This window comes from Halichoerus grypus, chromosome 13 (assembly GCF_964656455.1).
Source record: "Halichoerus grypus chromosome 13, mHalGry1.hap1.1, whole genome shotgun sequence".
NCBI lineage: Eukaryota > Metazoa > Chordata > Mammalia > Carnivora > Phocidae > Halichoerus > Halichoerus grypus.
In genome coordinates, this window is record NC_135724.1 from 36,217,436 (window position 1) to 36,244,333 (window position 26,898).

At 37.9% G+C, this 26,898-nt stretch overlaps 1 protein-coding gene across 4 annotated transcripts in view; it reads left to right on the plus strand.

The window, feature by feature from the left end:
- The window catches only part of RPRD1A (regulation of nuclear pre-mRNA domain containing 1A), a 71,074-nt gene extending 54,700 nt beyond the window's left edge, over positions 1-16,374 (plus strand). The window contains exons 7-9 of one of the 4 annotated variants that reach the window (XR_013443330.1): positions 12,819-13,016; positions 15,538-15,608; positions 16,208-16,374. Coding sequence is in view for 2 of the 4 variants with exons in the window: in XM_036089365.2 (XP_035945258.1) it covers positions 12,819-12,968 (150 nt within the window). In the remaining 2 variants the exon portion in view is untranslated. Of the gene's footprint in view, positions 1-12,818 lie in introns of all 4 variants that reach the window. The other 3 variants (XR_013443329.1, XM_036089365.2, XM_036089364.2) reach the window with 3 other exon arrangements.
- The last annotated feature ends 10,524 nt before the right edge of the window (positions 16,375-26,898 follow it).

Consider the following 26,898-nt stretch of genomic DNA (forward strand, 5'->3'; position numbering starts at 1 on the left):
TTGTAAAGATTGGGTTCTATAATATAAAAATTATGTCTCAATACTATTTTGAGTGAAGATAACTAACTTTTCCTTCAACACTAATTTGCTCTTTTCTAACCCAAGAATTTACTTATTTTAATTCTCAGATATTTAGTTACAATAAAGACTGGTAAGAATGATAAAACAGATAAATTTTAAATAGAACTGAATCAATCAGATTTCAGACTAAGGATACATATATTGAGATATACAGGGAGAAATTAAATTGCTTAGATATTTGCATAGCTATGCCCTCGGAAATACTTTGGAAATAAGGTGTCATGGAAATACTACACCACTATCTCCATCGTCAAGAAATACTGTAGGGGAAAGTCTTTAACCATCATCCTCAGATGTTCCCTGTTTCCTTTGCTGGGGAAAAAAAAAAAAAAAAATCCTAGCGTATCTTTTTATTGGGTGTTACCCAGTCCCACCACATTGTTCTTGAAAGGGACCATAAAGATTGGTTTTACAAATGAAAAGTGAGAGAATGACTTCTCAAAGCCCTGTTTTCAGAGCATTCTAAAACGGGCCATGCTCAGATTTGCATCCTGCAAACGCTACGCAGCTTGCTCAGTAGAATCGGGATTGGGCTTCCTGCTTGATGCATTCCTCCTGCTACAGCAGCTCTCAGAAAGTGGATAGGAGAAAGGGGCTGTACTGTGGTAGGCCTGAGGCTTGCAGTTGTTGCCCAGTTTTTAATGACCACATGTGGATGCAGTTGAAATTCTCCTAAGTCTTTCTTTTTTAAAAAGTCACTGTCAAGTATGACCCAAGAGTGGAATTATTAGTAGCATCTGCAAGAAAACAGCCATGTAAATACTTAAATTCAGAAATAGTTAAAACATTTATTTAAGGCAATTGGAATTTTAGAACAAAGGTATTTGGGTCAGCCTTAAAATGAATAAGAACTCCAAAGTTTGGAACATTTGTTTTCTTTGCTCTTAGTGCAAGATGGTTCTGGTACCATCCCAGAATGATAATCACAAATTATATAGCACTTCATAATTTGAAAACTTGTACATTAACTTATTTAATCCTTACATCCCTATAAAATAGGGATCCCTATTTTAATAGGGATCCCTATTTTATAAAGAAAACACCTGAGGCTTAGATAATCTTAGGGAGTCCTTACCTAAAATCACATAGGTAGTAAATTGAGGAGGCTTGCACCCAGATCTGACTTCATGCCCAGAAGTATTGACTAGGGACTTCATAGCCAGTGCTCTGCTGGACACAAAGTGTGTTTCACCCTAATTATGGATATGAAGACTAGGCAACAGTATAATAGTATTTAAGTTCAGAAATAACTAATAGTAGTGGCTCACAGGAAGTTAATGTGAGGCTAAAGTAGAAAAAGTTTCTGTGGCAGTGTCTGGTCTTAAGGTAGGTTTTTTAAAATGGAGAGGATAGACAATATACACTCAGTTGTAAAGAAAGGGTTTTCCAAAGGTAGTTCGTATTTCAAGCTTGCCTCTAATCCACTTTCAGTGTGCACAAGACATCACACCTAATTCATTAATGTTGAAGTACATGGTAATACAAAGTTTTCAGCCCTTGGGATGGAGACACAACGTGTGTATCTGTAAATGAAACCACATATAGTTTCAGCAAATAAAGGACAGAAATACAGGTCTTGTTAAATGAGGGAAATAGCGAAGGAGATGTAAAGTGACTCGTGAACAGTTGATGGGAGTGAGGTAAAGCTTTGGTTCCAAGTGTTACTCCTGCCACCGTGCTGCCTGAGAACATTTATTCTAGTAGTTATTTTAGTGTGTGAGTGAGATTCCAAGTAGCACAACGAAGCTGTCATTATATGGATGTTGTTTCTTAGAATGAAGCTCTTAAAAAGTGAGTTGATTTAACAGCATAGTAACTTGTGAAGAAATAAAAGGTGGCAGTTAGCTAATTGAAGTTTGGAAAATCGTGATTAAAAGTTGGGAGAGGTGGTTTGAGGAAGCCTGGGGTTCTGAAAAGCATATCTCTTGTTGTAGAGTTTTGGATATATAACACATACACTACTCAAAGTATAGCATGTACGTAATAGTTAACGGCCCTAGGGGGGCCCCTGGCTGGCTCAGTCAGTGGAGTGGGTGACTCTTGATCTTGGGGTCGTGAATTCGAACCCCACATTGGGTGTAAAAACTACTTTAAAAAAAATAGTTATGGATTTATGATGTGTCTCATTTAAAATATTGTAAATAGCTTTTGGCTAAACTGGTGGTGAAGACTGCAAAGAGAATTTGTAGAAGGAAAAGATGCAAAGTTGGTTCTCTAGTTAATTTAAATATCATTTGTTCCTAGTAGAAAAGCACTCGGGTAAATTTTTCATTTGATTTATATCCTTTTTTCAAAAATAATTTTTGGGGCTCCTGGGTGGCTCATTCAGTTGAGCAGCTGACTCTTGATTTTGGCTCCGGTCATGATCTCAGGCTTGTGAGATCAGGCTGCATCAGGCCTGGCCCTTGGCAGGCTCTGCCACTCAGTGGGGAGTCTGCTTAAGGATTCTCTCTCCCTCTGCCCTTCCCCCCACAAAATAAATTTTTTTTAAAAAGGTTGTAGCTAAACCATTAATGAAGAAAAGATCTGTATTTTCTTATGAATGTTGCATTTCTTAAGAAATATAAGTGTGTGTGAAAGGGCTTTAGCTATTCAGATGACTAGAATTGTTTTCTGTTATTTTTTTGTGTTCTCATTGTTCATCAACTTTCTAGTATATCCTATATGTGTAGTATGTGAATAGTCAATAGGATGTCAGAGCAGGATGTTGTTGAGTGATCAGGCAGTAGTGAAAGTTCAGTGTGGAAGTAATCAGGGAAAGTTCAGTTGGAGTGCTTGGGATTTAAGCTGGCACTTGCAGGATGGATAGAAATTGGATGCAGATCCTGGGCAGGTAAAAGGGGTAATTTGGACAAAGGATTCTGAAGAGAAATTTGTATCATTTAAAAAAAAAATTTTTTTTAGAAATTTGTATCATTTTTGGCTGCACAAAAATTTTGTGTACAGAGCAGGTTTAATACTACAGAATTCCTCATTATTTGTTAGTAAACTTAGTGTATTAATATGTTATTTGGAGTCTGAAATTGCAGATCATTCTACAATATTCTTAACAAATCTGCATCAGAATATGGATAATTTAATATAAATAGTATTCTACAAAACATCTTGAATAGTTTTTGATTGTATCATCTTTTTGAATGGTAATTGTTATAGCATTTGGCCAAGAATAACTAAGATCCATTAGTTTATTATTCATTAATTTTGACAAATGTTATTAAATAAAATGTGTTGTGTGACTGCCGTCAGGCATTTCTGACTTGAGCAATTTATGCTTAGTTTTCTAAATCTCAGTTTTCTCATCTGTAAAACAGGGATAGTGATACCTCTGTTGCAGGATTTTTGTGATGATTAAGATAAGAATGTATGCAAAGTGGCTTCAGTAATCTGGGAAAATGTTTAATTTTTCCATTAGATTTTTTTTAAATAAACTTTTTATTTTATTTTATTTTATTTTATTTATTTATTTTTTTTTTAAAGATTTTATTTATTTGAGGGAGAGAGAATGAGAGAGAGAGAGCACATGAGAGGGGGGAGGGTCAGAGGGAGAAGCAGACTCCCTGCGGAGCAGGGAGCCCGATGCGGGACTTGATCCCAGGACTCCAGGATCATGACCTGAGCCGAAGGCAGTCGCTTAACCAACTGAGCCACCCAGGCGCCCTAAATAAACTTTTTATTTTAGACAATTTTAAGTTCACAGAAAATCTATGAAGATAGTACATAGAGTTCCCATTATACCTCATATCCAGTTTCCCCTGTTAATCTTTTATGTTACTATGGTATGTGTGTCACAATTAGTAAGCCAATTTTTATTAGCTAAATTCCATACTTTATTCAGATCTTTCAAAGTTTTACCTAATGTCCTTTTTCTGTTCTAGGATCCCATCTGGGTTATCACATTACATTTATTTGTCATGTCTCCTTAGACTCTTGGCTGTGACACTTTTTTCGACCTTCCTTGTGTTTGATGATCTTGATGGTTTTGGGGAATATTGCTCAGGGATTTCGTGACATGTCCCTCAGTTGGGATTTGTCTGATGTTTTTCTCAAAATTAGAATGGAAGGGAGGAAGACAGGAAGACACAGAGGTCAAGTGCCATTTTCATCACATTTTATCAAGGTACTTACTATCAAATGACCTATCAGTGTTGATGTGCCCTTGATCGCCTTGCTGAGGCATTGTTTGTCAGGCTTCTCCACTGTAAAGTTAGTTGATTTTTTTCCCCTTTTTATACTCTACTCTTTGGAAATAAGTCACCATGTGCAGCCCACACTTAAGAAGTGGGAATCCGTTAAACTTTTCAAATATGAAATGCTTTAAGTGGACCTTTTTGAAATCTCAGATTATACCGATTTGTATTGAATTCTCTCATAAGAACTTGGAGAGCAGATACTGAGTTGGTTAAGGATGATTACTGAGTTCTTCAGATAATGGATGTGAATGGTATATTGTTCTTCTGAGGGTTGGATAGTCATAGTACCAAAGGAATCTGTTGGGAAAATCGGTATTTTCCTAAGAAAAAAAGTTCAAACCTTTCCACGTATAGGCCTTCCTGATTAGCTTTCACTGTTTTTTTTAGTCCTTTTTAATACTGGGAACATTTCTGCCTTCTGTCATTAGCCTACTTCTCTTTCTTGTATGTCTCTTTCCCAACCAGGAATGGGAGGGGACTTGCCATATTTTGGTGTACATTAGAATCATAAGGATGTGGTGTGCTATGATGGATAATTCAGTAAATCAGGTTCAGTATACATTTATTTTTTTCTGAAACCACGAAGAGCAAAGTTTGACAATATCTTGGCTGATGGTAGATATATAGAAGATAGAGTGGGGGAAGGGTGAAGCAAAATGGCTTAAGATGGCTCAGAAGCATTTCTGTATATGCATTCAAACAGGCCTAATGGGCTCCTGCACGTTTCATGGTTTATAGATAGATTTTTATTTGCTGCCTCTGAAGCCCAAATCTTACTTCCAGCTCAGAATGCTAGAACCACATTTCCAAGTGCCTTCTACTAGAAGTCCCAAGGATAACACACTTGACATGCTGAAAATTGAACTGTTTACTTCCGCAAAGGAGTTTCTACCCATCTTTGCTACCTCAGATAATAGCACCTCCTTCCAACCACTTATCAAGCCTAAAACCTCATCATTCTTCACATCAGAACTACAACCAGTCCTGCTGATTTTTCTTAATACAGATTCTTTTTGTCTTTTGAGTTAAGGTATTGCGTGCATACAGTGTAGTTTGTAAAGTGCGTTGCTGCTTGACGTACAGTGTAATTTGTGAAGTGCCCCTACTGCTGCTGGCTTGGTTCAGGCCCTACTCTGTCTTTCTTAGACATTTGCAGTAAACTAATTGGCTTTCTTCCTCAGGTTCATCCTCTTAAATGTGACTGTATTTGGTAATGGAATTAATTTCTTCACTTTGCACCATGCTCTGTGGTGGTAGTGAATTGGCTTGCTCATATCATGCTCTTTATCCTCCCTGCCCTTTTATCTTGCTGTTCCCATGTCCTATTATGTTCTACTCACCTCTCCTCAGTTCTGAAACCTTTCCCTGAACTCTGCAGTGTGGCAAAGTCCTCCATCCTCCAGTTCTGGTATGTCACAGAAAGTGGTTTTTGCCTCTAATGGAATACATCGTACTTTATTGTAATTACTCATTTGTTTGCATGCCGATTAAATTGTGTATTCTTCTAGGTAAGGATTATGGTTCATCTTTGTGTTCCCAGCACAGTGACTGGTACCTTCTATAGTAGATACTCAAGAAACATTTAACTGAAGTATGGAGTAGATCAGTTGAGACCTTCGAATTCAATATCAAATAGCAGAATGATGCATTATTTGAAAAATGAAAATGAAAATAATATGCAGTAAGAGCTAGAATCTCAAGTCGGAAGACTGTCAAACTGACATCTAAAATGTTGGTATGTAAATTAGTAGGTGTTATAAGTTACAGGTGATGTATAGAAAGTAGTTACTATAAGCAGTGCCTGTTTATTTTCTATGGCATTGCTTTTGTTTGACCCTTTTGACCATCACTCATGTTCATCACTGGTTTTTATATAATATCTGCATGAACAGAGTGGTCTTTCCAAGAAATCAGGTTGGAATTTGGTGGAGAGTATTTATATTATATGAGCTTGGCATTTACTGCACCTGGAATAACAGGCTCACCCTTATCCTTGAATGTTTTTCTTTTTTAAGTGAATTTCTTAGTAAAGTAGCAGAACTTGGAATCCATTTCCCATTAAAAACAATATTATTTGGGGGTGCCTTGGTGGCTCAGTCGGTTAAGCATCCGACCCTTGATTTCAGCTCAAGTCATGATCTCAGGGTCATGAGATCAAGCCCCACATCGGGCTCCGAGTTCAGCACAGAGTCTGCTTGTCTCTCTCCTTCTGCTTCTCCCCATTAGTGTGATCTCTCTTTCTCTCTCTCTCTAATAAGTAAAATCTTCTTAAAAAAAGAAACAGTACTGTTTGTGGCACTGAGGTTCTCAGACTCACAAAGCCTTTTTTTCCCTTCCTTTAATATTTTTATTGAGATGTAATTCACATGCCATGTAACAGGGTACAGGTTTGTTTTTTTTTAAGATTTTATTTTTAAGTAATCTCTACACCCGACAGGGAGCTCCAACTTAAAACCCCCAAATCAAGAGTCAGATGCTCTACTGACTGAGTCTACCAGGCACTCCTACGGTGTACAGTTTTTAAATATATTTACAGGATTTTGCAGCCATCACTACAATCTACAATTTTAGATCATTTTTATCCACCGTAAAGGAAAGCTCTTAACCATTTCCACTTCATCCCACCCCAAGCCCTAAGCTTGGCTCTATATTTGGCTCTTCTGCAGATTTCATATAAATGGAACCATACAGTATATAGTCTATTTAGCTAGCTTCTTTAACTTAGCATGTTTTCAAGGATCTTTCATGTTGTAGCATATATCAATACTTTGTTTATTTTTATGGCCAAATAATATTACATGGTAGAAATATATCATGTTTTGTTTCTCTATTCATCAACTGACGGATATTTGAGGTTTTTTCCTACTTTTTGGCTGTTATGAATTACTATGAACATTCATATTAAAATTTTTGTGTGGCCATACATTTTCATTTCTCTTGTATATTCCAAGGAGCAGAATTGCTGGGTTATATGGTAACTCTGTATGTTTTTTTTAGGAATTGCCAGACCACTTTACATTTTCACCAGCAGTGTGTGAGGGTTCTGGATTCTCCACATGTTTGTCAGCACCTGTTATAGTCTTGTCTTTTTGTTTGTTTGTTTGTTTGTTAAATATTTGAGAGAAAGAGAATGAGCGCATGTGCATGAGTGGGAGTGGGGGAGGGGCAGAGGGCGAGAGGAAAAGCATCTCCAGCAGACTCCGCACTTAGTGTGGAGCCCGATGTGCGGGCTTGATCTCAGAACCCTGAGATCATGACCTGAGCCAAAATCAAGAGTCGGATGTTTAACCAACTGAGCCACCCAGGCGCCCCTTGTCTGTCCTTTTTATTATAGCCATAATTGTAGGTGTGAAGTGGTATCTTTGTGGTTTTGATTTGCGTCAAGTTTTTCATACTGGCAGAATAAACAATACTATACATTTGCAGTAAAAGCAGTATATATCAGCTCAATATTTATTGCTAAGGGAAGGGGCTTAATTTCTTAATGGTTTTGCTCTGGGGGAATTTTTTATCTTAAATTTTAAAATTCAAGTTCTCTTTGGAGCTAGAACAGAATTAAATTCATTTAGGGAAAAAAGTTAAGTTGAAACACAAAATAAATTTTTTGAAAGCTATTTTTGCAAAATGCAGGTTTAGTTAGCAAAGAATGAGATTATGAAAGGGATTTAAAAAACCGGTATTGGCTTTACCTATTGACTGACTTATCAGGTTGAATTTCCCGATACAGTACATGTGTGCCACTGGACCCACAATTTTTGTTTTCTCTTTCATGCTTAGGGTTTTTTGGGGGGTGGGGGTGCAGTCAGTGTTGGTTTACTGATAGAATAAGGAGAGATTTGTTTTTCCCAGCTTTACTGAAGTAAAATGGACAGCTAAAATTGTATATATTTAAACTGTACAGTGTGATGATTTGACACATGTCTATTTTGTTGAAATGATCACCACAATCAGGGTAATTAACACATCCATCACGTCACATAGTTGTGTGTGTGTGGCGAGAACACTTAGGTCTCCTCTCAGCAAATGTCAAGTACACAACACGGTATTATTAAATATAGTCAACATGCTGTACATTAGATCTCCAGAGCTTATTCATCTTATAACTGAAGGCTGGTACCCTTTGACCAGCATCTCCCCATCCCCCCCTCCCATCCCAGCTTTTGGCAACCACCATTCTACTGTTTCTATTAAGTTCATCTTTTTTTTTTTTAAGATTCCACATGTAAGTGAGATTATACAATGTTCATCTTTCTCTGACTGATTTCACTTAGCATAATGTCCTCTAGGTTTATCCATTTGCAAATGCCAGAATTATCTTTTTTCTTACAGCTGAGTAATACTCCATTGTATATATGTATATACCACATCATCTTTATCCTTTCATCCGTTGACAGAAACTTAGTTGTTTCCATATCTTGGCTGCAGTGAACATGGAGTGCAGATATCTCTTTGAGATAACTGATTTTCTTTCTGAGGTCAGTGTTAGATATCTGTTCTGACACCAGGAAGTCACCTTCAGCTGTCTTCTACCCTATTTCTTTCCTGCAAATTAGTTGGCCTACAGTTTAGCTCCTATTACGAATCTTCTAATTGCTTTTCACCAGCCTCCACTGTTCTTGACAGTTCCCTTAGGCTTGAACTTCTCCTTGCTTTGTTGTTGTAACTAAAATGTGAAGAGATTAGGTTTTGTCTGTTTTATGGCCTGCTTCTTCTGTCAGGCAAAAATTTTTTGTGTTGGGGGTCTGTAACTAGGAGCAGGGACAATGGTAAACTTCTGTTTGAGTGTTACCTCTGCTGTAGATGCTGAGCTCTTAGTAAGAGGAGGAGGCAGCAGCCTGTGTTCGTCTCAGCTTTCCCTTTCTGATTAGACCATCACCTCCTGAGTCATGCGCAAGGCTTGTCAGTGCCCCAGTATTCTTGGCTTGCCACATGCAAGGTAGAGCCTCTGTTTCACCAGTGGGGGCTGAGTGAAGGGCCTCTGTGAGGCAGCCTTAGCAACAGGTAGCCGGGGATAGGATGACAAATGCTGATGCCTTGCCCTTCTCAGGAAGAAAGCACTCTGACTGGGAGCTGCCAGAGAGTGATCCTTGTGTTCTTGCAGTGGTCTGAGGGGTGTCTGCCTTGCTGAGCTGGGGGGGGGGGGGGGACATCTTGGTTTAGATACCACAGACGCCTGCCCTTCTTAATGGATTTTTCTGTAATAGATGTTTCTTCATACGTTCTTTGCCTTTAGGATCGTTTCCAGAAGCTTTAAATGGCTAGTATGGTTTTTAAAAATAGTTTTCACCAGGAAGTGGGTCAGTTGAACTCCTCACACTGTCATGCTGGAAGTGAGTCTCTAGGTCACTGGTTCCGAAAGAACGTTTTGAATCTTTAATCCCCTCTTAACTATCCGCCTACATTGCTCCATCTTATTCTCCTTTTGCCCAACTTTATTTTCTTCACTGTATTTATATCTGAAATAATATTTATATGTTTTTTATGTCTCCTTCCTCCTGAAATGTTAGCTTTGTGGAGGCAGGAGACCTCATCTGTTTTTTTTTTTTTTCAATGCTGTTTCTCCATTACTTAATAAATATATACTTGGCATATGCCAGGGACTGCTGCAATAGCATTTCTCTGAAAGTGCTGTGAGCATTCAAGGTGCTGTGATGATTTTGATTTGAGAGAAGTACTGTCGTTACTGTACATCAGAATCAAAGTAGTAATACCGCCTCTTATAAGCATTGTTGCCATAAGAAACCAACCTGGGGAATCTTGGAGCCTCTTTCTAGACCACCTAGTCAAGTAATTTAAGACTTTCAGGGCTATGACCTGGTTCACGTTATCAGGTAGTTATCAGGTTTCATCCAGTGTCTTCTTCAGGCTCACATCAGACAGCTTGCCACAGCTCCTTAAATCTTCTGGGTAGGAGATCCTGCCTGTGGTAGTAAGCAGAAAGCTTTTGACTACTACATACTTTTGTTTCTATTTGGGAAAGTATGACTTCACATGCTTATGAAAGATAGTAACTCTTCTCATGGGATTATTGAGAGGATTAAATGAGTTCATATTTTAATGCCTGGCATATAATGGACATTCAGTAAATGGCAGCTTTTGTTTATATTTGCCAATTTTTTGTTTGCAGTAGATACCAATTGGCTGAAGGCTTTTAGCTGCCAATATCATTTGAATCAAATCTTGATTGAAGAACAATTATCTGGATGCTAGAAACTAGAAATTAGGGTGAGCCGTAATGACCACTAAAGGCACATATGACATTTCTCAAACCGTTCTCTAGCAGAGAATAATTGTTTTTGAACATGTTTGAACAGCATCTGAATATATCATGCTGACCCCAGAGTGTTTTATGTATTATTTATTCAAGAATGATTCAGCTAAGAACAGTGGGACAGATGGAGATAAGTGTTTGCCCCCATACCAGTGTGTTTTAAGGAAGAAACGTGCTAAATGTGGACATGAGTAATGAGATCCTACTGAGAAGTATGCATCTAGAATGTGAAATATTCTGGTGTTAATCTTTTGTATGCCACTCAGAGCTATTATACTGAAACTTACTTGGTGTTCCAGTGTGTATCACTGGTGAAGGAGATAGGGGAAGGGGAAAATCATGCCTTGAGATTGTAGATTTCTATTAAACTCTCTTTTACTCCATGTTGATCTTCATGATAAATTAGAGATGCAGGGACATGTAGACATGGCAAGAATTAACACCTCTCTTGTGTGCCTGAGGCTGTCCTTGAACTTTCCCAGCCTTGCCTGCTTCGCCTGCTCCTGTGCCCAGTTCCCCGTGCTTCAGAATTCTCCTCTCCCCCATTCCCTTGGAGCAGTTGAGTTTTAGTAATTCTTACAAATTCCTTTCCCCACATGTGGTTATTCTTTAAAGGAGGAGGCTCAGTCATGCAAAGAAACCTCACAAGTTGATTTCATTTAGGCAGAAAAACTAAAGAAGTGGCTCACAACTCTGTATTATCATTCTTTTGGGAACTTCTACAAAATCCATGAACTCTGGACCCACTTCCAGAGATTATTCTTATTTAATTGATACGTAGTAGGACTGAAGTTCTCTTGAAAAAATCTGTTTATTCAAAAATTTCTTAGCTGATTCTGATGTACAGAGTTGAGAAACACTAAAGAAGAAGGATAGGCCTTCTACCCAAAATGAAAGCTTATCAGTCAACTTTTCTGTCTTGTTTGTGAGATCAGCCTTGGTTATTGGTTAGAGGGAGGGAGAAAGTTTCTAGTCTTTTCTAGAAGAAAGAATACCTATTTTCTAGATTCCCCCTTTCATATCCCACCTCCACTAGGTGATGGAGCATAGAAGGATCCTCTCTCTCCATGTGGAAATCTGGCTACTGCAGTTAAAAGGAGATATTCCCAGTGTAGAGAATGGGCTGTTTCCCTCTAAGCCAAATACGATCTTGATTGGTTTCCATTCTCTGGGTCTTTGGGCCACTGTTGGCAGGGTTTCCTAACCTTTTTGGGGCCGTTGGAACCCTTTAGTGGTCTGGTGAAGCTTTGGACCCCTCTCAAGTTCAGTATTTTAATGTAGAAAGTAAAATGCATAGCATTACAAAGGAAACAAATTATATATAAAATACAGTTGTTGACATAATAAAATTTGTATAATATATGCTTCTTTACTGACACATTATATAGCGTTTAGTTGGTCTAATAACTACCATAATTTCAAAGTCATGATAAATGTAAACAATATTGGGATGCCTGGGTGACTCAGTCAGTTAAGCATCTGCCTTTGGCTCAGGTCATGATCCCAGGGTCCTGGCATCAAGTCCCGCATCAGGCTCCCTGCTCAACGGGAGTCTCCTTCTCCCTCTGCCTGCCCCTCCCCCAGCTTGTTCTCTCTGTCTCTCTCTCTTTCTCTCTGGCAAATAAATAAATAAACAATATTTCAAGATAGCTTTAAAAAACTGTATTGTAGTAGTATAGCAACTTGTTTCTATTGGAGACAGACTCAAAGGTACTGATAATATTCCTGTGGTTTGTTGCCAACATTCACAATTGAAAATAATGCTAATGTTCAGTTTAGGTTTGTGAAAACAGATACGTAATTTTTCTTATCCAAGCTCAAGGATGCCTGAAAATCTTATTATGTTGAGGTTAAGTATATTAATCTGTTAGTCTTCTTTTCACAGATGTGTCACAACAGTGCCACAACACAGATGTGGGTGGCTCAGTCAGTTAAGCATCGGACTCTTGATTTCAGCTCAGGTCATGATCTCAGGGTTGTGAGATCGAGCCTCGCCCAGCATGGAGCCTGCTTAAGATTCTCTCTCTCCCTCTACCCCTCCCCCCCTCCTGCTTGTGCTCGCACTCTTTCAAAAAAAGAAAGATTGTGGTTTTTCATAATAATAGAGTTTACCAGTATATTTCCAAAGTCCCTCCTTTGATCCTAATGCTAACATTGTAATCATCCTTTTTTATTTAGCATTAACTGAGTGTAATACCAGATTTTATGCAGAGTATTAGCTAGATAGTGCTTCTCTCAACTCCAAGAATGCTAATGAAAGTGGTTTGATGTTACAGGAATACAAGCGCAAGTTAGCCAGAGTTTCCCTGGTGCGCAAAGAACTCAGGTCCCGGATCCAGAGCCTGCCAGACTTATCCCGATTGCCCAATGTCACTGGAAGCCACATGCACCTGCCCTTTGCGGGGGACATCTACAGTGAAGATTGATGACCAGTCTCTTTCCAGGGCCCAGGACTTTGCAAGAAATGGAGACAGGTTAGGTGGACAGTCCTGTAGCGTTATTTTTGTATATGGTTGAGAGAATGACTAACAAAAGAAGTGACAAGTAATTTATAGAATTGTTTAAAATGTTGGTTTGTTTACTATTTTATTGGTAAGTTAACATGACTTAGTTTAAACAAAGTGATGATCTCTGTGTATTAATAAGCTCACAAATAGTGATTATTTTCAAAAGATCTTTTTGTAAATTTTTTTGATCCAGGGCCTTGTGAGAAATTCCATGTTTCTATTTCTTCGTGTATTTTCAAATATTTTTCTTTATTTTCTTCAGTATCTAATCACTGTAAAGTATGTAATTCCTAAAGGGTGAGAACTAATCAAGAGTTGGTAGAGACTTTATTATGGTATAGTTAGGACTTGATTGTAGAAGTGACTAAATGTTCCAACTTAAGCTTCACCCTTCTCCCTGACCAAAATATCAGTTCTGTGCCTCTTTAATGCCTTTGATTCCTTATTCCCTAGAGGTCAGTAATTTAACACTAAAGGGTCAGATTAAAGCTTAGAGAACTTTTCCACAATAGTACTGTAGGGGTTCCATTCCAGCTGCCAGTGTAGAATAAAAGGAGTGTTAAATAGGGACCCCCTTGATCAAACTGTTTAGAATTATTTGAGTAGGTTAATATGAAAATGCTTTGGAAATGTTGTAAAATGTGACCTTCTACCAAGAGGACAACTTTGATTCTGAAACTGATTGCTATTTTCAAATCAGTCTCTTTTTAACATAATCGATCCCTTTAACATAAAGCCATCTAGGGGATTAAAAGAAACATAAAATAATGGTACTTTTATTATTCGCTTAGCCATTTAACTTCAAAAACAATAGTATTTTTAGCTCTAAAATCTCAACACAATATTCCTTGAATTTCGGTAAAGTAACCTGGAACATTTTTAATGTTTCCTTAAGGTTTTTGAATGACTGTATATTTGGAAATTAAGCAGTGCTACACTACAGGGTAGATCTGGCAAATGCTATATTTGTATATTTAGAATTACCAAAACAAATGTACTTTTACCTTTTATTTCTAACCCTGTGTGTTAGAGCAGTTGCATGCTCTTCTGCTTTCTTTTTAAATCACATTGTTAAGCTGTGGATTTGTACTCAATAATGACTTAGGATAAACATTATTTTCATTCATCACATATTAGACATTTTTCTTTTCCTTGTAAGCAGATTCAAACTAGATAGTCAATAAAACATCTTTAAATCCCACAAGCCAATTATGTCTCACTAGTCTGAATGGCTTCACTCTTTTGTTCTCAATATTAGAAATTATAGTTAAAATGAATTTATATGTGAAGGAGAAGGCAAGTATTTATTTTCAGTACCCAATAGTTCTGGAAGCAGTGCTTTTAACAGTTTGACCTCTCTCCAAAACATAGACACATATTAGTAGTCCCCATCCATCTATGGCTTATATTCCAAAGTCTTTTAGTCAACTTTTGGGCCTCTGGGCACATTGTCTCACAGAAACAATAGGAGTTAGGTTCCCTGTAAACACTACCACAGAAAGCTCACCTGGGAACCTAATCCACTTAACCATGAATGTACTTATTAACTTGTAATGTGGTTGACAAATTACTAATAGACCCTGACCAGCATTTGTAACATCAGTCTAACTAAGGAAATGGTGTGCAGCAGCCAGACTCACACACTGGGGTGTCTGTCTGTCTTGTGTACCTCTGTCCCTAGGTGTAGGATATGTAAGAAGACGACTCAGCATGGGGGGTGGTGGGGTAACCAATGCACAATTATAAAAACCTAGTTATACCTGTTATAAAAGTATACCATGTAAGTTAGTTTTTCTTGTTAAAGTGAAAGCAAAAACTTGTATATTAATTTATTTTCAGTGTCTTGATCTTATTTATGACCTGCTAAAGTGGTGATTTACCCATTCAAAATATATTTTTTCCATTTAAAACTAATTTATAAACTATGTACTCCTGGGAAGATTTGAATTATTAGAAGTTTGTTGAAATATTTTCACCACTTAAGACAGACTTCTGACTTAGATACTGATTTTAATGCCAGTATCTGTTCTAAATATTTATGATAAAAATGCATTATTTTTTTAAAGAGCTTGATGGGATTTGTGATAAGTGATAGTACTCAACCTGAATCCTACCCCCCCTTTGACCAATCCTCCACAAACCTTTAGCTGTTGGTTAATTCACTAACTGTAAACACAAATAATATGGTCTGGTTTAGAAGTTATCTTTTCAGCCTTATGATAGTTAACATGGTAAGCCTTAGCAGCGAACAGTCTTCCTTTCTAAAAGGTAGACTTAGATTTTCTCAAGAAATGGGGTAAGATGGGGTACTATAATACCAAATTCTAAATCATGAGCATTTTCTCCACTGTGTTGTATGTACATGAGGCAAATCATGCATCTTTGAGTGCAGTTTGGCCTGGCCCCTCAAGAGAAAAGCATGTCACCACACTTGCAGTAGGGGTACTGTGGTTTGAATGGATACCATCACTCTTTTCTCCACAAACAGTGCAGAGAGCTGTCTGGAGTGGCAATTTGAACAGATTCCCTGGCGTTCCCTCTGCTCCTTCCATCACTACAGTAAGTAAAAGAACCACCTGGGGGAACCCGGGAGTCCGAGAAAATCAGCTCTGCTCAATAGCCAAGCTCCCCCTCTAGGAAAACCAGTCCAGATGCAGCTATTTTAGGGGGTATAGCTCAGCGGTAGAGCATTTGACTGCAGATGCAGCTATTTTGGTACCTCTTCTCACATGCACTCTGAATCAGGGCTTTTCTGTAAGAATTCCTTCAGAATCAGCAAAAGCTGGGATGACCTGGTTATCTTGATTTGCAAAATTAAAAGAACAAAACTAGGTAGTCAGTTGTCACTGTAGATGAGCAGGTAGTCTATTACAGTATAGTTATTGAACTGGCTCTGAGAAATCTTTAGAAAGAAAAAACTCAAAAGTCCAAATTAATTGGGAAAGTTAGAATGCCCTTTCTGAATTTTCCATTCTAAAAATTTGTATTATATGAAATAACATAAAGCTACAAAACTGCTTTGTATTCTATTAAGAAATAGCTCCTAAAGAGTAGTCTTGTTTCATAGTTGTTGCACTATATCAAAGCTTTTTAAAGTGTAAACCCAGTTCTTCTCTGTATAGAAAGGGAGCATTGTGTTACTGAATTTCTTTATACAGAGCATTTGTTGCCGTCTGTAATTCCAGCCATCCGCACACAAGTCTGTTCTGAGGTGGCAATAGCACATGGGAAGATGAAGTTTCCCTGTTTATTTACCCCCTTTTCTTTGGCTGTATCTGATGACAATATAAGATGTTCTTAATAAAGTTTTATGTTGTTTTTGAAATGTGTAGATGATTTCTGTGAATCTGATTAATTAGATGTGGGATGGGAGGGGAGAGATTAATGGACTGAGAAGGAAGCAGAGTACTGGAAGTATTCAGTGACTTTATGGTGGAGAAACTGTTGAAGGAGACTCCTTTGGCTTGGCCAGTGGTTCCCGAACTTGAGCGAACATCAGAATCACCTGGAGGCGATTAAACTCCTGGGGGAAGGCCTGATGGTTTCGATTTTTAACAGTTTGATGCTGATGCCACTGAGTTGAGGGACCACATTTTTGACGACCACGACTCTAGATCAACTTTAAAGCCCATGATGTGTTTCACAATTTGTAATTCCAGGTAATGAGATAATAAAGTATGGGTTTTAAGCTCATTCTTCAGCAACTGCCTTACGGGGAGAGAACAAGATCCCCTCTTTTGTGACCTACCGCACAGCAGTGCCAAAGTGCTTTTGAGCGAACAGGTGCAGTTGGTAGCTTGCACTTCTGGAGCACAGACCCTCACCGCATCTTGAATCTAAAGCAGAACTGGGAGTACTAAAAATCTGTGAGAATCTCTAAGGCAGTGTTTGCCAAACTTCTTTGATAAGACTCACTTGGGACATTTTCAGAAAGGGCACCTACCTACTGAATCAGAATTTTGTGTGATTCTTATCGTCTAGAAAGTTGAGGAAATGTCTTCCTCTGACCACTGCTCCTGGTTCTCCGTTCCTCGAAGTCCTCTGGTCACTTCATCTGAATCCAGGTGCTCCCCACTCCCACCCCAGTTTTCCCCCTTTGCAGTAGCCGGTTTTATACAGTGGAGCCTATAACCAAAGATGCTCTTTAAGAAGATTTGGGATCCAGAAGCCTGCATTTTAAGCAAGGTACCCAGATGATTTTGATGCGCTTTGAGAAAGACTGCACTTTGAGAAATAGTGCCCTACAAAGCAAATTATAGTCTATACTAAACAATAGTGGTAGTTCACACGTATATGGTACTTAACTGTGCATTGGGAACTGTCCTAAGCACTTCATATATCGTTTGCAATAGATACTCTGGTTATCCACTTCTACATACTAGGAAACTAAGACACAGTGTAAATTCTTTGTGACCCTGAACAGGTCAAATGGTGAAGCTGGGATTCAGACCCAGCTGCAAGTTTGGCCCTGAGCCTGTGCTTCTTAACCACTACACAATGATGCCTGTTACACGGATACGTAGTGTAGCAGCTCCATGATTACCAAATCCACATTTTGCATCACACGTCAAGTTAATAGTGAAATTATAACATTATGCAAGTATGCAAGTTAAAAACCAGCACTACTGGAGGGGGCTTATCAAAGGATGTTACACCCAGGTTTGTTTTTATTGAGGTAAAATACATGTAACAAAAATAAAAAACACACGTAACAAGAAATATATCATTTTTTAGTGTACTCTGGCATTAAGTACATTGATGATTAACATTGTTGTGCAGCCATCACCACCATGAATCTTTAGATTTTTCATCTTCCCCAATGGAAACTTTACCCATTAAACAATAACTGCCTATTCCCCAGCCCCTTGCAAGCGCCATTCTACTTTCTGTCTCCGTGAATTTGACTTCCCTAGGTACCTCATATAAGTGGGATTAAAAATATTTGTCCTTTTGTGACTGGCTTATTTCACTTAGCATAGCGTCTTCTGGGTTCATCCATGTTGTAGCATGTGTCCTTTTTAAGACTGAATGATATTCCATTGTATGGATATGCCACATTTTTTTTATTCATTTGTCTGTTGATGGACACTTGGATTACTTCCACATTTTGTTGTGAATAATACTGCTATGAACATGGGTGTACAAATATCTGCGCAAGTTCCTGCTTTGATTTCCATTTGTTTTTCAAAGCAGTACTTATATTCACATCAACAAAGGAGAGTTAGAATGAACTATTGATAAGGATATTCTAGACAGTTGATGTCAAATCTTTTGAGATACACAGATATTATTCAACTGTATGTTTTCTCTCAAAGAGTTTACAGTCCAGTGGGAATGAAATACAGTGACAACTTTTAGAATTGCCCAAAGCTTACTTTCATTTTTAAACTAGCATATTTCTTCTAAGTTAGTGGTTCCGTAGGCCAGCAGTATTAGCCTTAGCTGAGAACTTAGCAGTGCAAATTCTTGGGCTCCAGATCTATTGAATCCGAAAAATCAGAGGATGGGTACCAGCGATATATCTTTTTAACAAGCCCTCTAGGTAATTCTGACCCAGACTCAGGTTCCAGGTTTGCTTTGTGCGTCACTGTTCCAGGCATCCAACACTTTACCTCAGAGAGATTTGTGAGAAACCGTTAGAGGGAGTGAGAGGATTTGCTCCAACAAAAGCAACTGTTAAAAAAAAAAGTGTGCTTTCTTGACAAGCCAAGAAATGCTTTTCATCTGTGTTCTTTCAAGTCTTAATGAGCCCCACTCTCTACCCTGGCAAATTCTTCCATATTTCCTTATTTCATTTCTCTGTCTAGTGCATGTCTTGCAATTCTTCAGAGGTACGTAGAGTGAAGGAGAAACTGAAATGCAGTCTGGGGTCTGGCCATCATCTACTGGATCTAAAAGACTCACTAGCCCTTGGTGTAGTTAAACCACCACAGGTTTAGCTATTTTTGCTGCTGAAATCCCTGTGATTTTATTTCCAACTGTTCAATGACATCAAAAATGGAAACTATTTTTAGTATCTTTGTGGTAAAGATAATTATCTTAATAATAATGGACTTAAAATGGAATGTGAAATGAGTTTTAGAATTATACATTTCACATTTGAATTCCATGTACCATGGAAAAGGTACAAAACAGAATATTTGAATTTAAGTGAAATTGTTATGCAGAGCCATTAGCTAATTAAGATAGTCTAGAAAAAGTCAGTTGTACTGGTATTGTTTGGTTAAATTTATCATCTTTTTAAAGCCCTGTTTCTTTGTTCAGGAAAAATTCCATTTTACTCATGGAAATACAAGCCAAATGAGAGATTTTAAGAGGTTTTAAATCATGCATTAATACAGTAGTATTTATGGTCTCCTTTTTCCAGCTCTTGATATTTAAATTAGACAATCTTGTACTTTTATGGGATCAAGTTAATAGCAGAGCGCTACTGATGGTGTTTGAATTCTTCTTAAAATCTCTTTGTGTATTAATAATAAAAATAAATGTGGGGGGGGAAAAAATCCTTGTGTAATCCAGTCATAACTGCCCTAAGGTGGGAAGTGGTGCCTTGGTTATATACTGCACCTGCAGTGTGCTTAGAGGAGGGAAATTAAACTGTTTTCATTCTTCTTTTTGAGCTGGTGTTTGAGCTATACGGGATCTCAGGTAAGCTTCATGCCCAGTTCCTTTTCCTGTCTAGCTGGTAGCACTAAATACTCTAGCCTGAACAAATGTCATTATTAGGGCTTGGCTTAACATTCTCTGCGTTTGAATTGCTAGTCTCCATGTCTTGGCTAGAATGATGAAGAAAGATCTAGTTCCTTTATCTTTGGTTTCTTGCTTTTATATCCATTGATGAACAGAACAGTTACAGTTGTGGTGAAATTTTACATCAATAGCATAAAGCTTTTTTCCAGTTGGGTGTAATTTTCCCCACCAGGAACCAATAAAAAGCTAACTGCTAGTGATTGAGCTTATTGACTGGTTAAAGCATAATTTTTTCTTACGGCATAGACTTTCTTTTTTTAAGGTTAATATCTTTCAAAGCATGTGACTTGAAAATAATATTTAAACAGAAAACCTATCTTTTTTTTAAAGATTTTATTTGAGAGAGAGAGAGAGAAAGCGAGAAACAGAGCACAAGCAGGGGGAGGAGGCAGAGGGAGAGGGAGAAGCAGGCTCCCCGCTGAGCAGGGAGCCCAATGCGGGGCTTGATCCCAGGACCCTGGGATCATGACCTGAGCCGAAGGCAAACACCCAACTGACTGAGCCACCCAGGTGCCCCAAACCTATCTTTTTTAATATAAAGTGTTTTCAGTGTGAATTTTTTAAAAGCTCTATGTTATTTAAATGAGTCTAAAAATCCTCGTAGTTATACAGTGAAACAACTGCTAATTAAAATAACCCAGAGCAGGGCGCCTGGGTGCCTTAGTCGATTAAGCGTAGGCCTTCAGTCAGTTAAGAGTCTTACTCTTGATTTCGGCTCAGGTCATGATCTCAGGGTTGTCGGATGGAGCCCTGCATTAGTCTCCACCCTCTCGGCACAGAGTCTGCTTAGATTCTCTCTCTCCCTCTCCTCTGCTCCTTCCCCTGCTCGTGCGCATGTGTGCGCTGTCTCTCTCTTAAATAAAATCTTTAAAATAATCCAGGGCAATAAGTATGCCATTTTATTATCAGATGTTACTTAGTCATATGTGAATATGAATATGTGAAATAAAATATTCACTAGATATATTTTTGGCCCCTTAATACCTTTGAATACTCTAATGAGGTTAGATACAATGAGGAGATTTACTAAGTGCCTGTTTGCTGTCATTTTACAAATTCTAAGTAGTTACTTCTATTATAAGAAGTTAGTGCCAGTAATAAGCATCATTTGGTTAAAATATTCCTGTTTCATGTTTACTTTCAACTTTGATTTGGTTTCTATTTTTGTTACATTAGTCAGTGCATCATATGGATGTGATAGCATTATGTAGGCATTTTAAAACTTCTTTACTGTGTTAGAAACCTCATTTGTTATTAAAATACAGTGTTAAGGATGTATGGACTTGTTTAATGAAATGGTAATTTGTATTTTATGTTCTCTAAGAATGCTTCTGTACAATATACTTTTGTTTCTTAAAAGATAAAACTGAATCCTGATTTCATCGATTGTTCCCAGAGGTCAGCAGTTTAAAAAAATTAGTCTTGGGGCGCCTGGGTGGCTCAGTCGTTGAGCGTCTGCCTTCGGCTCAGGTCATGATCCCAGGGTCCTGGGATCGAGCCCCGCATCGGGCTCTCTGCTCCGCGGGAAGCCTGCTTCTCCCTCTCCCACTCCCCCTGCTTGTGTTCCCTCTCTGGCTGTGTCTCTCTCTGTCAAATAAATAAAATCTTTAAAAAAAATAAAAAATTAAAATAAAAAAAATTAGTCTTACTCTCTAGAAAGATATACCATCTAAGGTAGTCAATAAGAGCCAATAAAATTTAGTTATAAACTCAAAATTTTATCATCAGGTGCTTCTGATCCTTGAAGATAGTTTATCGAAGAACTCTGCAAGTTTTCATTTTGTCTGAACCATGCCACCTTTTCTTTAGAGCAAGAATGACAAGTATATGTCATACATGCCCTTTTCCCCATAAGTTTCTCTGTCTCTTGCTTATGGCAGAGGTCTCTAATTCTGTGAAGCCTCATCAAAATCAGAGCTTTGTGCAGCCATCACCCATTGACTAGGGTTGGAACAGGAATTGAAATACATTTATTTGCTATGTGTCTAGGGGAAAAGTTGAATGTGTCTTCAGTTTTAAGAATGGTGCCACCATTCTGAACTTGAAATGTAGTAACCAGTAAGAGGAATATGTTCTCAGAGTTTGTAGTTTCCTAAGAATACCCAGTCCAGAACTCTTCCTCAGCTTTTCAAGATTTTATGGACCTAAGTTGTCAGAAGCCCAGTTAATAAATCTAAATAAATACCCCTTTTCCGTTTAATAAAGCAAATATAGTTTCTGTGGTTTTTGAATGAATGCATTAATATGCATTGTTTAATACTATACCAGAAGCTGAGATAATTGAAACATGAGAAAGATACAGCTTTGCCCTATAGAACTCAGAATCTAATGTGGGAGAGAGACACTGACTGTAATGTAAGTTCTACATGATGGTGTGAAAAAATGTTACAGAAAAGATGAATGGCATTTGAACTCATCTCTAAAGGTTGATCAACTGACCATGGATCGAAAAAATAATGAAAAAGATTTTTAAAAATATGTTCCTTACCTAATGTTTCAACAATACTGATGAATTAAATGAAAAACTAATGGGATAATATATATAAATATACTTTTTGCTCAGTGGAAATCGGAAGGCATTAATCTTACTCATGTTGAATAACATGGCTAAGTTTAGAGTACTTTTGGATAGAAAGGTTGGGTTTTCAAGAACAATGTAGTTGCCCGATTTCAAGTATATGCTGCTTGGGTCAAACAACAGAAGCGGTCTTTAAAATTGTTCCCTGTGCTCCCATCCCCCACCCCCAAGCCACAGCTGTGTATTTATTTTTCTCTGTGGCTAAAAGGCGGTAGTTTTATTCTGTTCATGTGGTATGAAATGCTGCAATGGCTAGAACATGGCTCCATGTCTGAAATCAATTATAACAATAGAGTATGGACCAGTAAAATAAAGACCCTCGCACACGAAAATGAAACATGATGGGCAAACTAACTTCTTTCGTTATACTTGTTGCCATGACTGGGACTGACTGTATTTGACAAGGGGACAGTGGGACAGACTGTCTGAACTGTAGACTAAGGGCCATGCCACTTGTTCTCACTGGTAAAAGGACTAGATTTACTCTCGGGCGGACACCACACCTACATTTGTCTGACCATGTAATTTGAGGAATGCCATTTCTGACTGTAAATATCTGAAGCAATAGCCAGAACTGCGTACTAGCTGAAGGAAAATATCTGAATTCTCCTTGGAGGAGCATCTCTCACCCAGCTTTGGCTGTGTCTCAGATTTGGACTTTATTATAAAGACTTGAAAGAGGGTTCTGTTTACAGTTTAACCTAAGGGCTGACTAGGTGGAATGTATTCTCCTGCTTTTATTGGAGTTAATAACTCCTATGTGAGCCTGAAGGCTCTCATATTAATTGAGGTTATTGAATTCCCCCAGGTAAAAAAAAAAAAATCTCAGTGTTTTTCTCTCATGAATTTAAGAACTGTAGTTTTCAGGGAAATGCTTGGAATATTAGCATATTTGGTGCATATATATATATATTTTTTTTAAGATTTTATTTATTTATTTGACAGAGAGAGATACAGCGAGAGAGGGAACACAAGCAGGGGGAGTGAGAGAGGGAGAAGCAGGCTTCCCGCTGAGCAGGGAGCCCGATGCAGGGCTCGATCCTAGGACCCTGGGATCATGACCTGAGCTGAAGGCAGACACTTAACGACTGAGCCACCCAGGCGCCCCAGGTGCATATATATTAAGACTGATGAGAAAGTTTATAAATTCTTTAGAACAGAATTGGTATGCCGGCAATATTTTAGATAAGCCATTCTCTCTAATGAGGACACTTTTCCTAGACAAGATAGTGCATCTTAGAGGTATCCTTGAAGTTCATGGGCATAGTGAAGTTCTTATTGAATTGATATGAGGAGACAACACAGCACTTAAGCAGAATCTTAGCAGAGGCGTATGCTCCCTGCAAAATCCAGAAGTCCACATTAGAGTTTTAAACAGAAGCTTGAAAAATAAAAAATAAAATAAATAAATAAATAAATAAATAATAAACAGAAGCTTGAAGGCAGCCATACTGCTACCCAACTACTCCTTTATATTCCAGTTGTCCAAAAGTCAAGTATTTGATCAACCCAAAGGCAGAAGTTTGAGTACATATTTAAAATTCAGAAACAGGGACACCTGGGTGGCTAAGTCGGTTAAGCGTCTGCCTACGGCTTGGGTCCTGGGATCAAGTCCGGCATCGGGCTCCCTGCTCAGCGGGGAGCCTGCTTCTCCCTCTCCCTCTACCTCCTCCCCCTGCTTGTGCTCGCTCTCTCTCTCTCACAAATAAATAAATTTAAAAAACTAAATCAATAAAATTCAGAAACATTGCTTGTATTGACTTGGGAATGCAACATAAAACTGATTTTAAAAAGATAAAAACTGTCACTAGGAAATAAATAAATTAGGCCTGCTTTTGGCCACAAAATTTAAAAAATTAAAAGATAATTTTAGACCTAACCTAAAAAACTTCTATTTATCTCTTCTTATTAGTCACATATAATTATATTTAAATACCAGATATCCCGCTTGGTGTTTTCCTGAGGGTATATGAAAAAAGTAGCTTGTATTATAGTTAGCTAATACAGGGAGAATTTAGATCTATATCCTGTAAATGTAATTCCAAGATACTGAAACAAAAGCCCAAACATAGATACTTAACACCACTATCTAATCTCTTACATGAGTTTTGTGTGATCTTTTCCTAAGTTCAAAATGAAACGATGAAATAAGTGATCTGAAACTAGTATGATTTAATGATAGGTCTGAAGATTTTATATTTCTAAAAGTTAAGGATTTAAAGGCATTCTTTAAATATTGTAAATTATGTGTACATTTGATGCGTGTGGGTGTGTGTAATTGCATACTAAAGTTAGTAAAATATTCTCTAAAAAGCTAATTGGTCTGAAAAGATAAATTTAAAATATTTCATATCAAAACAAAAGGGCCTAACAAGATTTAATTGAGTATAATAAAAACTGTATACTTTGAACACTTGTACTACTGCATTCTCTTTTGTCTATTAACTTTAATGACAATTGATAATTGTACCTAAGATTTAAAACTAACATTTTGGGATGCCCAATTTATAAAAGAATATGTTAATTCCAAAAGTGTTGCTACAGTTTCTGTCTTTGAGAAAAGTAAAAGGTGATTTGGAATTATTCCAGAGAAACTTGGGTATAAAAATCTTGTACTTACCAGTATGGGTTGAGCCACCTCAGGAAGACACAACTGAGGCTGGAAGGACCCCTTGTGCATAACTTTGGAGATTGAACCACTTGGGTTTTCTGCATTTCACAAAGTGAGTTCATAGAACAGGCTTCCCTTAATCTCCGGTACTTACAGGCCACCTCAAGGAATCAATTGCCAAAGTCTGTCACTTGTTAGAACACCAAACCGCCTTGAATTGAATATGAACTTAAACAATTAGACTGAAGATATATTAAGACAAGTGTTGATATCATTAAAGAAAAAAATTATTCTAACACTTGTCAAAAGGGTAAGAAAGACTTTTTATTCAGGACTTTTGTGATATGTATCAAAACTATCCCAATAGGGGAGAGAGATGGGGCTCAACTCTGAAGATGTCAAAGACAGTTTGGTATTTATAGCCAAGGAACAGAGTGAGGGGGTCAATGGGGTGGGTAATTACTAAGAGGAGACATCAAAAGTGAGGGGATTCTTGCTGAAGGCAGGCCAGGGTGATCAGATGTCAAGGGTGGGGGAATTCTTCCTAAACTGACCTAGCAAGATTCTTGCTAAATCTAGGCTAGGCAGGTGGAAGACAGAGCCCAAGGAGGACACCTAGTCAAAACTGGGGTTCAGAAAAGCCTGTGTAAAGTTTGGTCAAGAGGAGAGTCTTTGTCAATATAATTGCAACAATTTTTTTACAAATGAGTTCAAAGGACAGCCACCCTAGGGTAATGCTAGATCTTATTCTTCTGGTGGTTTTTTTTATTAGTGTTGGTATTCATATTTTATAGATCTTTTGGGATCAATTATGATAATAGGACAAATTGCTTGAGCACTTTCAGTATGCCATCTACTCTTCTGGGTATTTTTCCTGTACCATCTCCTTGAGTCCTCACGGCATCCTTATCAGGTAAGTACTATTATTATTGTCACTTTACATAGAAAGAAACAGACTCCCAGGAATTAAGAAAGCCAAAGATTATACAGTTAGTTAAATGTCATAGTCTACCGCAAAGACTACAGTCTTAACCAGCTGTACTGCCTCCCAAACAGGTCATTTTTGGTCAGAATTAAGAATTATAATTAAAGGAATAGTAGTATGGTTTATCACATTATAAAGAATACTGTCATTGGATTGAAGGGTTAGAACATTCAAGTGGACATTTGGTAATGTGAGAGGTAAATTTTAAATATGAGAACTCAGGATTTTTAAGAATTCATCTTTTCCAGATCTTACTCTGGAGGAGTCTGGTAGCAGTACCATTACTATCCGTCAGTAAAAATATCCCCAACATCCTGTCTCTGGCATCACTACTTTCTGCTTGAAACTAGCAGGGTTTCTTGGAGAGTGGAACCTTCCATGTCTTAGGCCTGAGAGAATGAAGATGGTCCTGGAACTTTCTTTGCAAGAAAGCAAGAAGGATGCTTTCAAAGTTCTCATGGGGTCGCAAGAATAAAGCCAACTTAAAAGGGGCTCTCACTGGCCAAGATATAACAATTTAATCATCCAAATAGAAAATAAAAATTGTTTGGGGTGCCCAGGTGGCTCTGTTGGTTAAGCAGCCAACTCTTGATTTAGGCTCTGGTCATGATCTCAGGGTCCTGGGACTGAGTCCCATGCCAGGCTCTGCCCTCAGTGGGGAGTCTGCTTGATGATTCTCTCTCTCCCTCTGCCTCTGTCCCTGTCTCTGCTCACGTTCTCTCTCTCTCTCTCTCTCAAATAAATCTTGAAAAGAAAAGAAAAGAAAAATTGTACTAATTAAAGCAAGTAGTCTCTGGAAAAATTGTCTCCATAATGTCTTTTAAAAGAAAAATTGGTATTTTCTTTTTTGTAAAGATTTTATTTATTTGACAGAGACACAGCGAGAGGGAACACAAGCAGGGGCAGTGGGAGAGGGAGAAGCAGG